At 44.9% G+C, this 12448-nt stretch overlaps 1 protein-coding gene across 2 annotated transcripts; it reads right to left on the bottom strand.

Moving 5' to 3' along the window:
* Positions 1 to 628: 628 nt before the first annotated feature.
* On the bottom strand, positions 629 to 6068 carry LOC110516199 (LRAT domain containing 1). Of its 2 annotated transcripts, XM_021594755.3 has the most exons (4): positions 5873 to 6010; positions 5399 to 5647; positions 5044 to 5215; positions 629 to 2252 (listed from the first exon to the last, which is right to left on the bottom strand). In XM_021594755.3, exons 2-4 carry the CDS (start codon positions 5404 to 5406, stop codon positions 1590 to 1592), a joined length of 843 nt encoding a protein of 280 aa, XP_021450430.3. In that variant the 5' UTR covers positions 5407 to 5647; positions 5873 to 6010; the 3' UTR covers positions 629 to 1589. The 2 variants fall into 2 exon arrangements, with proteins under 2 accessions (XP_021450430.3, XP_021450432.3); XM_021594757.3 differs by lacking the exon at positions 5399 to 5647 and having other exon boundaries at positions 5873 to 6068.
* Positions 6069 to 12448: the final 6380 nt, after the last annotated feature.

Below are 12448 nucleotides of genomic sequence, written 5' to 3'. Positions count from 1 at the left end.
AAACCAGAGGTTTTATATTCTCACCAACATCACAGGGAATAGAAATAACACACTTTCGTCTCTAACCCCTCCCATCACATCCCAATAGTTGCATCTTTCCCAACTGCATGTGACCTAATGCCTAAGGCAGCAGTCGTGAACTGATTAGAGCCATAAAGCCTTTATCCAGATACCCAAAGCACTGTCGTAAAGTGAGAAACTGACCTCTTCCGTAACCAATGTTTAGTACCTACTTACAATATAAACCAGAACATGGACACAACATACTCGTGACTCAACTTTGGCGTCTTATGTTATAGCATTGTTGGCACACGGAATGCTTCTCCCTTTTTGGGGGGTGGGGGGGGGTCACAAAACCTCGTTCCTGACGCACAATTGCAACAAGATGAATAAGTCACGGACTCCTGGAGTCTGTTCCCATTGTAAAAACGTCTCCTGTTCTGTAGACCCTGCTGGTCGCTACGTTACGACCGGGGGGGCATTTCCAAATGTAGAGATAGGATAGGGCTGCCCCCCAGGCTGAACGAGGCGGGGTCACCAAATACACATTAGGCTACGGGCTCAATTTTAATGTCTCGTTGTGTGTGTGTGTGTGTGTAACAGCAGTATCTCTCAGACCAGAAAAGAGTTTCATGTTGCAACCTCTGTTTATTAGAACAGAAAAATCCACCAATCAGGGAGAAAGAAGTCACCAACTCAAATACAAAAATATGGGATTCAAATGCAAACCAATCAATGTATGAACGTAGCTTTCCAAACAAACACCAGGGGGCAGAAAACAGAACAAAATGGTGTCTGCCTGTCCATCGGTCCGTCTCTCTGGTAGGCTACAACATGAATAGGTGGTTTAAGGTTGAATGTTCGTTCAGGTTATTAATGTAAAGGAGTAGAAAAATAGAATGCAGTCTCTCCGGGGAAATCCAACAGATATCTCCCTCTTTCTGTCTCTCTTTCTCTCTCTCTCTCTCTTGCAATAGTCTGCTGCAGCAAAAACCAGCAGCACTAGAACCAGCAGCAGCACTAGAACCAGCAGCAGCACTAGAACCAGCAGCAGCACTAGAACCAGCAGCAGCACTAGAACCAGCAGCAGCACTAGAACCAGCAGCAGCACTAGAACCAGCAGCAGCAGCACTAGAACCAGCAGCACTAGAACCAGCAGCACTAGAACCAGCAGCAGAACCAGCACCAGCAGCAGCACCACCAGCAGCAGAACCACCAGCAGCAGAACCACCAGCAGCAGAACCACCAGCAGCAGAACCACCAGCAGCAGCAGGTGCCCTTATGCAGAGAAAGAACGCAGCGGGAGGAGGAAAAGAAAACCAAGCGAGTGGAGTCGTGCGCTATGTTAAAAAGGTACAGGGTGACATGTCGGAGCAGAAAGAAACCACGCTCAAACAAACAAGAGCAGTAGTCAATGTTTACATGAACGTTTGTCTGTCTCGTCCTTGTGGGCTATTTTCTATTTTGCTGCAATATGATCACAATCTCTCTCCTACAGTGTCACCAGTGTTACAGACGCAGCCAGCCTGCAAACAGCTCGCTCTCTCTCTCTCTGAAAGGAAAGAAGAGAGTATAGGCCATCATATCAATCATCCCTCCTTCCCGTCGCTGACCCCTAAAGACAGCTCCTTCAGAATCCCACTGGCGTCAACCCTCCTCCTCTCCCGGATCATATCCTCCAGGCTACAGAACACCAGCGTGTGCACGTGTCCGTTCCGAGTCCCGTCACCGAGGTGCACTTTGAGAAAGTACTGTTGCTCTGCCGAGTGTGCCTCGCCTCCCGCCTTGAACTCCCGCTTCCCGAAACGGCACCAGGCGGCGAAGTTCTCAGAGCTGGTCCAACAGATGTCCCCGCTGTGTAGGCCCAGGTGTCCGGAGGCGTTCTGCAGCACCAGGTCGGAGGGCAGCGGTCGGAACCGATAGCGGCTGTTCACTATCCGTCCACGCCGGCCCCGTCCTATCTCAGTCAGGCTGTCCTTCCGTATCTCCCCCTCATGCAGGTGTATCACCTGGTCGTTGAGCTCGTACACAGCCCAGTGAGGTGCCTGTGATGTGGATACTAGCTCCACAAGGTCCCCTGGCTTGCACATGGAGAGCAAAGTTTTGGCCGAGTACACGTTCAAGTCCTGGTTTTCGCGGAGCTTGGAGAAGATGCATTCCTGGGAGCAGAACGCGGAGTACTCCAGCTCGCTGACCGCCCCGGGGCCCTCCTGGCTGGGGTCCTTGGTGTAGCCTCCTCCGCCATCATCCACCTGGAAAATCAAAAAACTAAATCAAAATACTCCAATCCATGACATTTATCTTGTAAAGCCCATCAGCGGTGGTCACTAAGTGTTTTAAAGATACCGAGCCTAATACTCCAATCCATGACATTTATCTTGTAAAGTCTACCAGCGGTGGTCACTAAGTGTTTTAAAGATACCGAGCCTAAAACCCCAATCCATGACATTTATCTTGTAAAGTCTATCAGCGGTGGTCACTAAGTGTTTTAAAGATACCGAGCCTAAAACCCCAATCCATGACATTTATCTTGTAAAGTCTATCAGCGGTGGTCACTAAGTGTTTTAAAGATACCGAGCCTAAAACCCCAATCCATGACATTTATCTTGTAAAGTCTATCAGCGGTGGTCACTAAGTGTTTTAAAGATACCGAGCCTAAAACCCCAATCCATGACATTTATCTTGTAAAGTCTATCAGCGGTGGTCACTAAGTGTTTTAAAGATACCGAGCCTAAAACCCCAATCCATGACATTTATCTTGTAAAGTCTATCAGCGGTGGTCACTAAGTGTTTTAAAGATACCGAGCCTAAAACCCCAATCCATGACATTTATCTTGTAAAGTCTATCAGCGGTGGTCACTAAGTGTTTTAAAGATACCGAGCCTAAAACCCCAATCCATGACATTTATCTTGTAAAGCCCATCAGCGGTGGTCACTAAGTGTTTTAAAGATACCGAGCCTAAAACCCCAATCCATGACATTTATCTTGTAAAGTCTATCAGCGGTGGTCACTAAGTGTTTTAAAGATACCGAGCCTAAAACCCCAATCCATGACATTTATCTTGTAAAGTCTATCAGCGGTGGTCACTAAGTGTTTTAAAGATACCGAGCCTAAAACCCCAATCCATGACATTTATCTTGTAAAGCCCATCAGCGGTGGTCACTAAGTGTTTTAAAGATACCGAGCCTAAAACCCCAATCCATGACATTTATCTTGTAAAGTCTATCAGCGGTGGTCACTAAGTGTTTTAAAGATACCGAGCCTAAAACCCCAATCCATGACATTTATCTTGTAAAGCCCATCAGCGGTGGTCACTAAGTGTTTTAAAGATACCGAGCCTAAAACCCCAATCCATGACATTTATCTTGTAAAGCCCATCAGCGGTGGTCACTAAGTGTTTTAAAGATACCGAGCCTAAAACCCTAAAAAGCTAAACAAAAAGTTTCTTAGTCATACAGGGTACAGCGTGATGTAAATGGGACAATGAAATGCTTACTTGAGCGCTTCCTCTCAACAGTGCGATGAAATATGAAATGGGTGGCAGGTAGCCAAACAGTGAGGAGCGTTGGGACAGAAACCGAAAGGTCGCTGGTTTAAATCCCTGAGCCGACTAGGGGAAAAAAACACGTCTGTGCCCATGAGCAAGGTACTTAACCCTAATTGCTCGTGTAAGTCGCTCAGGGTTCAGTTTTCCCAAAAGCATCTTGAGGCTAATTAAGTTCCTCATTAGACCCTTCATAGGAGCATTGTTAAATCTCCGAGCTGTTTCCCCCAAAACCGTCGGTTTTAACTGTACCTTCCACTCGTTGAACAGCTAAGTGTTAGATGTTTTTTTTCTTATTACTTTTTGCCCTCCCACGTCACTTTATAAAACAGAAGATCTCCGCTGAACATAGAATCAAATAATAAAATAATAAAAACTGTTTTATCCGGCTCTGTGACTTTCGATAACTTTTAGTACAAAGTTGTCTTTGCAATTGATACAAAAACGAGCCACGTATGAAAACCGAGAGATTACTACACTAAAATATAAACGCTAGGCTATAGGCCTAGTTGTAGCATATTAAAATACATTTCAGGTTCAATCAATTGACTTCTATTTTTTTGTACTTGTAGGCTTCCGTCTATAATTTGTCTCAATACATTTAATGATGTGTAGCCTAACATGTACAAAGTGCCAAGTCACATTCTAATGCTTATAGGGTAGGCATTAGAATCAGCCGCCTCAATAGTAGGTGGTAATACCTCTCGAGGAGCTGATCGGTCGTCACTATTGTGAAATAATTAAACGTTTTTTAAGGTTAAGCTTTGAATGGAGAAAGCTGATCCAAGAGCTCCCTTTCTTTCAATCCTATCAGTACTGACACATATCTCAACGATGCACCTAGCGACTGTCGTCTCTGCCTGGTGTTTTGGAAATGTTACATTTTCGGACATTGTAGGAATGATGCATCATTAAAAACATGCGAGCCTGGGTTACGTCGATACCGGGAAACCGGGCCTTGGATAAGAAGGTCTGCTAATTTACTCAAATGTAAAATATTAATGTAAAATGTAAACACAAAAAAAATAAGGCAATAAGTTGGTTTAAAAAAAAGGCGTTTCACACTATGTCAATAAAAACCTTAAAGCATAAAGACGATATAAAATTACAGAATAATTTATTGGAAGAAAAGATGTATCAAAATCAGAGTTGAATGTTGTTATATGCACAGGATACCTGTGTAACTGGTGTAAAATGGCTAGCTAGTCAGCGGTGCGCGCTAGTAGCGTTTCAATCTGTGACATGACTCTCACTGAGCCCTTGAAGTAGTGGTTTCCCTTGCTCATCAAGGGCTTTTGTGGAGCGATGGGTAAGAATGCTTGAAAGGGGGCAGTTGTGTTTAGATGATCCCTTGTTGGAGCCCAGGTTGGGGGAAAGGAGAACAACGAAAGCAGCAGCGATACACATGCACACAGTCCAACTAACAAAGTTACAGGTTCCCCTCCCAACATTGCAACATAATGTAAAATATATATATATGTACAAAAATAATATCCACCTCCTCCTCTTCGTCGGAGAAGAAGTATGCTACTCCAACCCTAAGCTCCTCTTTCTCCAGTCCGGACGGATCTCTGGTGGGCAGCTCGCTGTAGCTGAGGTGGGTTATCCGGTCCAGGTGGTTTCCCATCAATGACAAAGCCCCAGCAGAGGACAGGCATGGAATAAGGTGCCTGGGGAGGTAGGAGGGGATGGGCGGGAGACCGAGTGGGGAAGAGAGAGGTGGACAGAGACGTGAGTGTTGGGAAACAAAACAACAACAAAAAAGGAATCTCCACTAAATAGGCTACACTAAATCACAAGTTGGAGAAATATAAAAAATACTTTCACTAGAGTGACGTAGTTAAGAGGTTTACATTTGCATTCAAAAATAGTGCGCGCAGTGCCCAGTAGACTGCACTGGTCGGCTAGACTCAAATACTCCACATCCAGAGAAAACAGTCCACAGTCACGTAGTGGGGTCAATGATCAACTCTTCAGTTACTGAACCGCGTTCCTTTTGAAAGACGAGAACACTGTGGTCTGTCGCGCTCATCCTGTCCCTTGCCTTTAACCAGGCATCTAGTCTGGTTTACTGAACGACAAAGGTTGAGAAAACAGCTGGGCTGGAGAGAGAGAGAGAGAGCAGGCCAGAAAAGCCACAGTTAAAAAGGGAAAAGAGAGAAGGAGCCAGGTGCACTTCTGCCCTCTTGTAGAAAGAAAAGAGTGCACCCTGACAAAAAGCTTCAGACGTGTCTATGCCCCGCCAGACAGACGCACCGTGGGATAATAACGCATGATTGAACCTTTAACACGCTGAGTGTGGAGGACGGATTAATAGAAGTGGTTACCTGCACAAGACCCGGACAAACGGTTATATATCCTGTCGTTCCATCCGTGGGCTTTCTCTGTCTCCCTCTGTCTGTCTCTCTCTCTTTTACACTTGCCTTCTATCCCCCAATCCTCCCGCAGCCCTGTGTGCGTAACGTGTGTTTTCGGCTCCTCTCGTCTTTAAATAGGTCTAACTCGGAGAGCTCCGCCTTCACTAGCAATACCCGCCCTCGGCGCAGCCCATTGGTCCAATGTCACTTTCTCATTCTGCCTTGGCTAATCAGAAAGCCTTATCTCCACGTCAATCAAGCCATCCTCCAATAGCGTGGGCGAGGAGCAGCGAGTGGTGGGGTTTGTTACTGTGGCCTAACCTACTGTAGCATGCGTAGAAAACAACGTCTGAAACTAGATCCTACATACTGCTCTTGACAAGATGAGGAACCACTGTCGTGGGAGGTTCTCTTCTGCACTGTTCAACCAATCCAGAGAATGTGGAGGAGGAGTTAACATGGAGCGTCACTTCGTTAACGTCCAAACTGGAGCGCAGGACAGGTTCCATTCCCCCTGAAAACCAGAACATCCGGTTGTAAGGGCCTGGCGGAGGGAGGGTGGCGTGGTGTTGTTGTTAGAGGGAGAGGAGGAATACTAGACAGAGAGAGACTGTATATATACATAATATGACATTTGTCTTTATGCTTTTGGAACGTCTGTGAGTGTAATGTTTACTGTTCATTTATATTGTTCATTTCACTTTTGTTTATTATCTACTTTACTTGCTTTGGCAATGTTAACTTATGGGGGGAAGTGTTGTAGGGAGGAGGAATACTAGAATACTAGACAGACAGAGAGGTGTGTGTACATAAGTGTCTACTAAATGACTATAATGTAATTTAACCCTTATTTTACCAGGTAAGTTGACTGAGAACACATTCCCTTTTAAGTTTCACATTTTGTAGTGAAATACCTTTCTTGCATGCTCTTTCCCAACAATGCAGTAATCAATATCCGTAGTACTATAAAGTAAAGTAGAACAAAAACACGATTAAGTAAGCAGGGTCAGTTCCAGGGTCAGTGCCAGGGTCAGTTCCAGGGTCAGGGTCTGTTCTAGGGTCAGTTCCAGGGTCAGGGTCAGTTCCAGGGTCAGTGCCAGGGTCAGTTCCAGGGTCAGTTCCAGGGTCAGTTCCAGGTTCAGGGTCAGTTCCAGGGTCAGTTCCAGGTTCAGGGTCAGTTCCAGGGTCAGTTCCAGGTTCAGGGTCAGTTCCAGGGTCAGTTCCAGGGTCAGTTCCAGGTTCAGGGTCAGTTCCAGGATCAGTTCCAGGGTCAGCTCCAGGATCAGTTCCAGGGTCAGTTCCAGGGTCAGTTCCAGGGTCAGTTCCAGGATCAGGGTCAGTTCCAGGGTCAGTCCCAGGGTCAGTTCCAGGGTCAGTTCCAGGTTCAGGGTCAGTTCCAGGATCAGTTCCAGGATCAGTTCCAGGGTCAGTTCCAGGTTCAGGGTTAGTTCCAGGATCAGTTCCAGGGTCAGTCCCAGGGTCAGTTCCAGGGTCAGTTCCAGGGTCAGGGTCAGTTCCAGGGTCAGTTCCAGGATCAGTTCCAGGGTCAGTCCCAGGGTCAGTTCCAGGGTCAGTTCCAGGGTCAGGGTCAGTTCCAGGGTCAGGGTCAGTTCCAGGGTCAGTTCCCTGATCAGTTCCAGGGTCAGTCCCAGGGTCAGTTCCAGGGTCAGTTCCAGGGTCAGTTCCAGGGCCAGTTCCAGGGTCAGGGTCAGTGGCCTGGGATTTTAATGCAGGAAAACTGAAATCTGTTTGAACTCATTTGTAGCAGCACGTGTGCAACTAGAGGGAAGACAACTCTAGACCACCTTTACTCCACACACAGAGATGCATAAAAAGCTCTCCCTCGCCCTCCATTTGGCAAATCTGACATTAATTATATCCTCCTGATTCCTGCCTACAAGCAAAAACTCAAACAGGAAGTACCAGTGACACATTCAATACAGAAGTGGTCAGATTACCAAAATGAAGCGGATGCTAAGCTACAGGATAGTTTACCACAAACTGGAATATGTTCCATGATTCAACCGAAACCATTGAGGACTTTACCACATAATTTTCATTAATAAGTGCATCGATGATGTCGTCCCCACAGTGAACGTACATACTGTATGTAAACTAAAATAAACGTCCCTTTTTCAGGACCCTGTCTTTCAAAGATAATTCGTAAAAAATCCAAATAACTTCACAGATCTTCATTGTAAAGGGTTTAAACACTGTTTCCCATGCTTGTTCAATGAACCATAAACAATTAATGAACATGCACCTGTGGAATGGTCGTTAAGACACTAACAGCTTACAGACGGTAGGCAATTAAGGTCACAGTTATGAAAACTTAGGACACTAAAGAGGCCTTTCTACTGACTCTGAAAAACACCAAAAGAAAGATGCCCAAGGTCCCTGCTCATCTGCGTGAACGTGCCTTAGGCATGCTGCAAGGAGGCATTAGGACTGCAGATGTGGCCAGGGCAATTCATTGCCATGTCTGTACTGTGAGACGCCTAAGACAGCGCTACAGAGAGACGGGACAGACAGCTGATCGTCCTCGCAGTAGTAGACCACATGTAACAACACCTGCACAGGATCGGTACATCCGAACATCACGCCTGCGGGACAGGTACAGGATGGCAACAACAACTGCCCAAGATCCATGAGATCCAAAGTCCATGAGGAGGAGATGCACTGCAGTACTTCATGCAGCTGGTGGCCACCCCAGATACTGACTGTTACTTTGATTTTGACCCCCCTTTGTTCAGGGAAACATTATTCAATTTCTGTTAGTCACATGTCTGTGGAATGTGTTCAGTTTATGGCTCAGTTGTTGAATCTTGTTATGTTCATACAAATATTTACACATGTTAAGTTTGCTGAAAATAAACGCAGTTGACAGTGAGAGGACATTTCTTTTTTTGCTGAGTTTACATATCCCTCTCCCCTATTTGATAGTTGTTTACCAAAAAGAGACTTGGTCCATTTTGAAAATGACTTAAAAATAATCGATTGGGATGGTGTCTTGAGCTCTGAGGACCTAGTTAATGAACCTCTATGGTAGTTAAATAATTGCCTACCTTAGTTAATGACACTCTATGGAAGTTAAATAATTGCCTACCTTAGTTAATGACACTCTATGGAAGTTAAATAATAGCCTACCTTAGTTAATGACACTCTATGGAAGTTAAATAATTGCCTACCTTAGTTAATGACACCCTATGGCAGTTAAATAGCTGGGCCTAAAATAGTGTATAAAATATTTAGCTGTGACTCTTATGTGGATGATGATAAAACATATTTTTGGGTCTGATGTGATTAATAAGCAGCATCCAGACGCTGCACTTGATGAATTTATGAAATTGCTTCTTCCAATTATTGATAAACATTCACCTGTTAAGGAATTGACTGTTAGAACTGTTAAGGCTCCATGGATCGATGAGGAATTGAAAAACTGTATGGTTGAAAGAGATGGGGCAATAGGAGTGGCTGATAAGTCTGGCTGTACATCTGACTGACTTACTGCAAATTGAGAAATGATGTGACTAAACTCAACAAGAAGAACAAGAAACTGTATTATGAAGCCAAGATCAAACATATAAAGAATGATGGAAAAAACTTTAAATGAAATTATGGGCAGAAAGACAAATTCAACCATCTTCCATCCAATCAGATGGCTTACTCATCAAAAAACCATTTAATGTTGACAATTATTTTAATTACTACTTCATAGGCAAAGTGGGCAAACTTAGGCAGGAAATGCCAACAACAAACAGTGAGCCATCGTACTAATGTACAAAAAAACAAATAATGAAAGAACAGCATTGCAAGTTTTCATTTTGTAAATTTAGTGTGGGAGAGGTGGGAAAATTATTGTTAACGATCAACAATGACAAACCTCCTGGCATTGACAACTTAGATGGAAAGCTACTGAGGATGGTAGCTGACTCTATAGCCACTCCTATCTGTCACATCTTTAATCTGAGCCTAGAGGAAAGTCTTTGTCCTCAGGCCTGGTGGGAAGCCAAAGTCATTCCGCTACCCAAGAGTGGTGAAGTGGACTTTACTGGTTCTAACAGCAGACCTATCAGCTGCCAGCTCTTAGGTAACTGTTGGAAAAAAATGTGTTTGACCAAATACAATGCTATTTCTCTGTAAACAAATTAATAACAGACTCTCAGCATGCTTATGGAGAAGGGCACTCAACATGTACTGCACTGACACAAATGACTGATGATTGGTTGACAGAAATTGATAATAAGAAGATTGTGGGAGCTGTACTGTTAGATTTCAGTCTTTGATATTGTTGACCATAACCTGTTGTTGAGAAAACATACATCGCATTCGGAAGGTATTCAGACCGCTTCCCTTTTTCGACAATTTGTTACCTTACAGCCTTATTTCTAAAATTGTTTAAATTATATTTTTTCCCTCATCAATCTACACAAAATACTCCATAATGACAAAGTGAAAACTGGTTTTTAGATTTGTTTTTGCAAATGTATGTAAAAATAAACTGAAATACATTATTTACATAAACATTCAGACCCTTTCTTGTGAGACTCGAAATTGAGCTCAGGTGCATCCTGTTTCCATTGATCATCCTTGAGATGTTTCTACAACTTGATTGGAGTCCACCTGGTAATTAAATTGATTGGACATGATTTGGAAAGAAACACACCTGTCTATATAAGGTCCCACAGTTGACAGTGCATGTCAGAGCAAAAACCAAGCCATTTTGTTAAGGCACACATCTGGGGAAGGGTATCAAAACATTTCTGCAGCATTGAAGGTCCCCAAGAACACAGTGGCCTCCACTATTTATTAGGTTTCAGATAAGACCCAAGTGCAGACTGTGATGAAGTAACAATGTTTATTGCAACAACAGAGGCAGGCAAACGACAGGTCAAGGCAGGCAGGGGTCGATACTCCAGAGTAGAGGCAAAGGCACAGGACGGCAGGCAGACAGGCAGAGGGTCAAAACCAGGAGGGCTCAATCAGGACAGTCAGGACAGGCAGAGGGTCAATACCAGGAGGGCTCAGTCAGGACAGGCAGAGGGTCAATACCAGAAGGGCTCAGGCAGAGGGTCAAAACCAGGAGGGCTCAGTCAGGACAGGCAGAGGGTCAATACCAGAAGGGCTCAGTCAGGACAGGCAGAGGGTCAATACCAGGATGGAAAAAAAGAGACTGGGGAAAAGCAGGAGCTGAGAGAAACTGCTGGTTGACTTGAACAAACAAGACAAACTGGCCCAGACAGACAAACTGCTGGTTGACTTTAACAAACAAGACAAACTGGCCCAGACAGACAAACACAGGTATAAAAACCAAGGGGATAAGTGGGGAAGATGGTGTTGGGGATGAATCAGAATAGTTGGGTAACATAGATAAGATGTTTTATTTTCATTATATGCTTGTGAGTTACTTCTCATTTACAGTGCCTTGCGAAAGTATTCGGCCCCCTTGAACTTTGCGACCTTTTGCCACATTTCAGGCTTCAAACATAAAGATATAAAACGGTATTTTTTTGTGAAGAATCAACAACAAGTGGGACACAATCATGAAGTGGAACGACATTTATTGGATATTTCAAACTTTTTTAACAAATCAAAAACTGAAAAATTGGGTTGAGCAGATTATTTGTTGGGCCAAAGTAATAACATTATGGTCCGATAGACCAGGATTATGAGGAAAAATATTAAGATCCACAACATTTATTCCACAAAACTAGGTCCGGAGTATGACTGGGACAGTGAGTAGGTCCGGAGTATGACTGGGACAGTGAGGAGGTCCAGAGTATGACTGGGACAGTGAGTAGGTCCGGAGTATGACTGGGACAGTGAGTAGGTCCAGAGTATGACTGGGACAGTGAATAGGTCCAGAGTATGACTGGGACAGTGAGTAGGTCCAGAGTATGACTGGGACAGTGAGGAGGTCCAGAGTATGACTGGGACAGTGAGGAGGTCCAGAGTATGACTGGGACAGTGAGGAGGTCCAGAGTATGACTGGGACAGTGAGGAGGTCCAGAGTATGACTGGGACAGTGAGGAGGTCCAGAGTATGACTGGGACAGTGAGGAGGTCCAGAGTATGACTGGGACAGTGAATAGGTCCAGAGTATGACTGGGACAGTGAGGAGGTCCAGAGTATGACTGGGACAGTGAGGAGGTCCAGAGTATGACTGGGACAGTGAGGAGGTCCAGAGTATGACTGGGACAGTGAGGAGGTCCAGAGTATGACTGGGACAGTGAGTAGGTCCAGAGTATGACTGGGACAGTGAGGAGGTCCAGAGTATGACTGGGACAGTGAGGAGGTCCAGAGTATGACTGGGACAGTGAGTAGGTCCAGAGTATGACTGGGACAGTGAGGAGGTCCAGAGTATGACTGGGACAGTGAGGAGGTCCGGAGTATGACTGGGACAGTGAGTAGGTCCAGAGTATGACTGGGACAGTGAGGAGGTCCAGAGTATGACTGGGACAGTGAGTAGGTCCAGAGTATGACTGGGACAGTGAGGAGGTCCAGAGTATGACTGGGACAGTGAGGAGGTCCGGAGTATGACTGGGAC

Source organism: Oncorhynchus mykiss, chromosome 8 (assembly GCF_057628025.1).
Source record: "Oncorhynchus mykiss isolate SJ-2025 chromosome 8, ASM5762802v1, whole genome shotgun sequence".
NCBI lineage: Eukaryota > Metazoa > Chordata > Actinopteri > Salmoniformes > Salmonidae > Oncorhynchus > Oncorhynchus mykiss.
This window is presented reverse-complemented; position numbering and strand designations above follow the sequence as displayed.

Excerpts from the sequence above, each read along its gene's own strand:
- LOC110516199 (XM_021594755.3), bottom strand. Across the intron at positions 2,253-5,043 it reads TCTCCGACGAAGAGGAGGAG|GTGGATGATGGCGGAGGAGG; the intron begins GTGGATATTATT and ends TTGATTTTCCAG.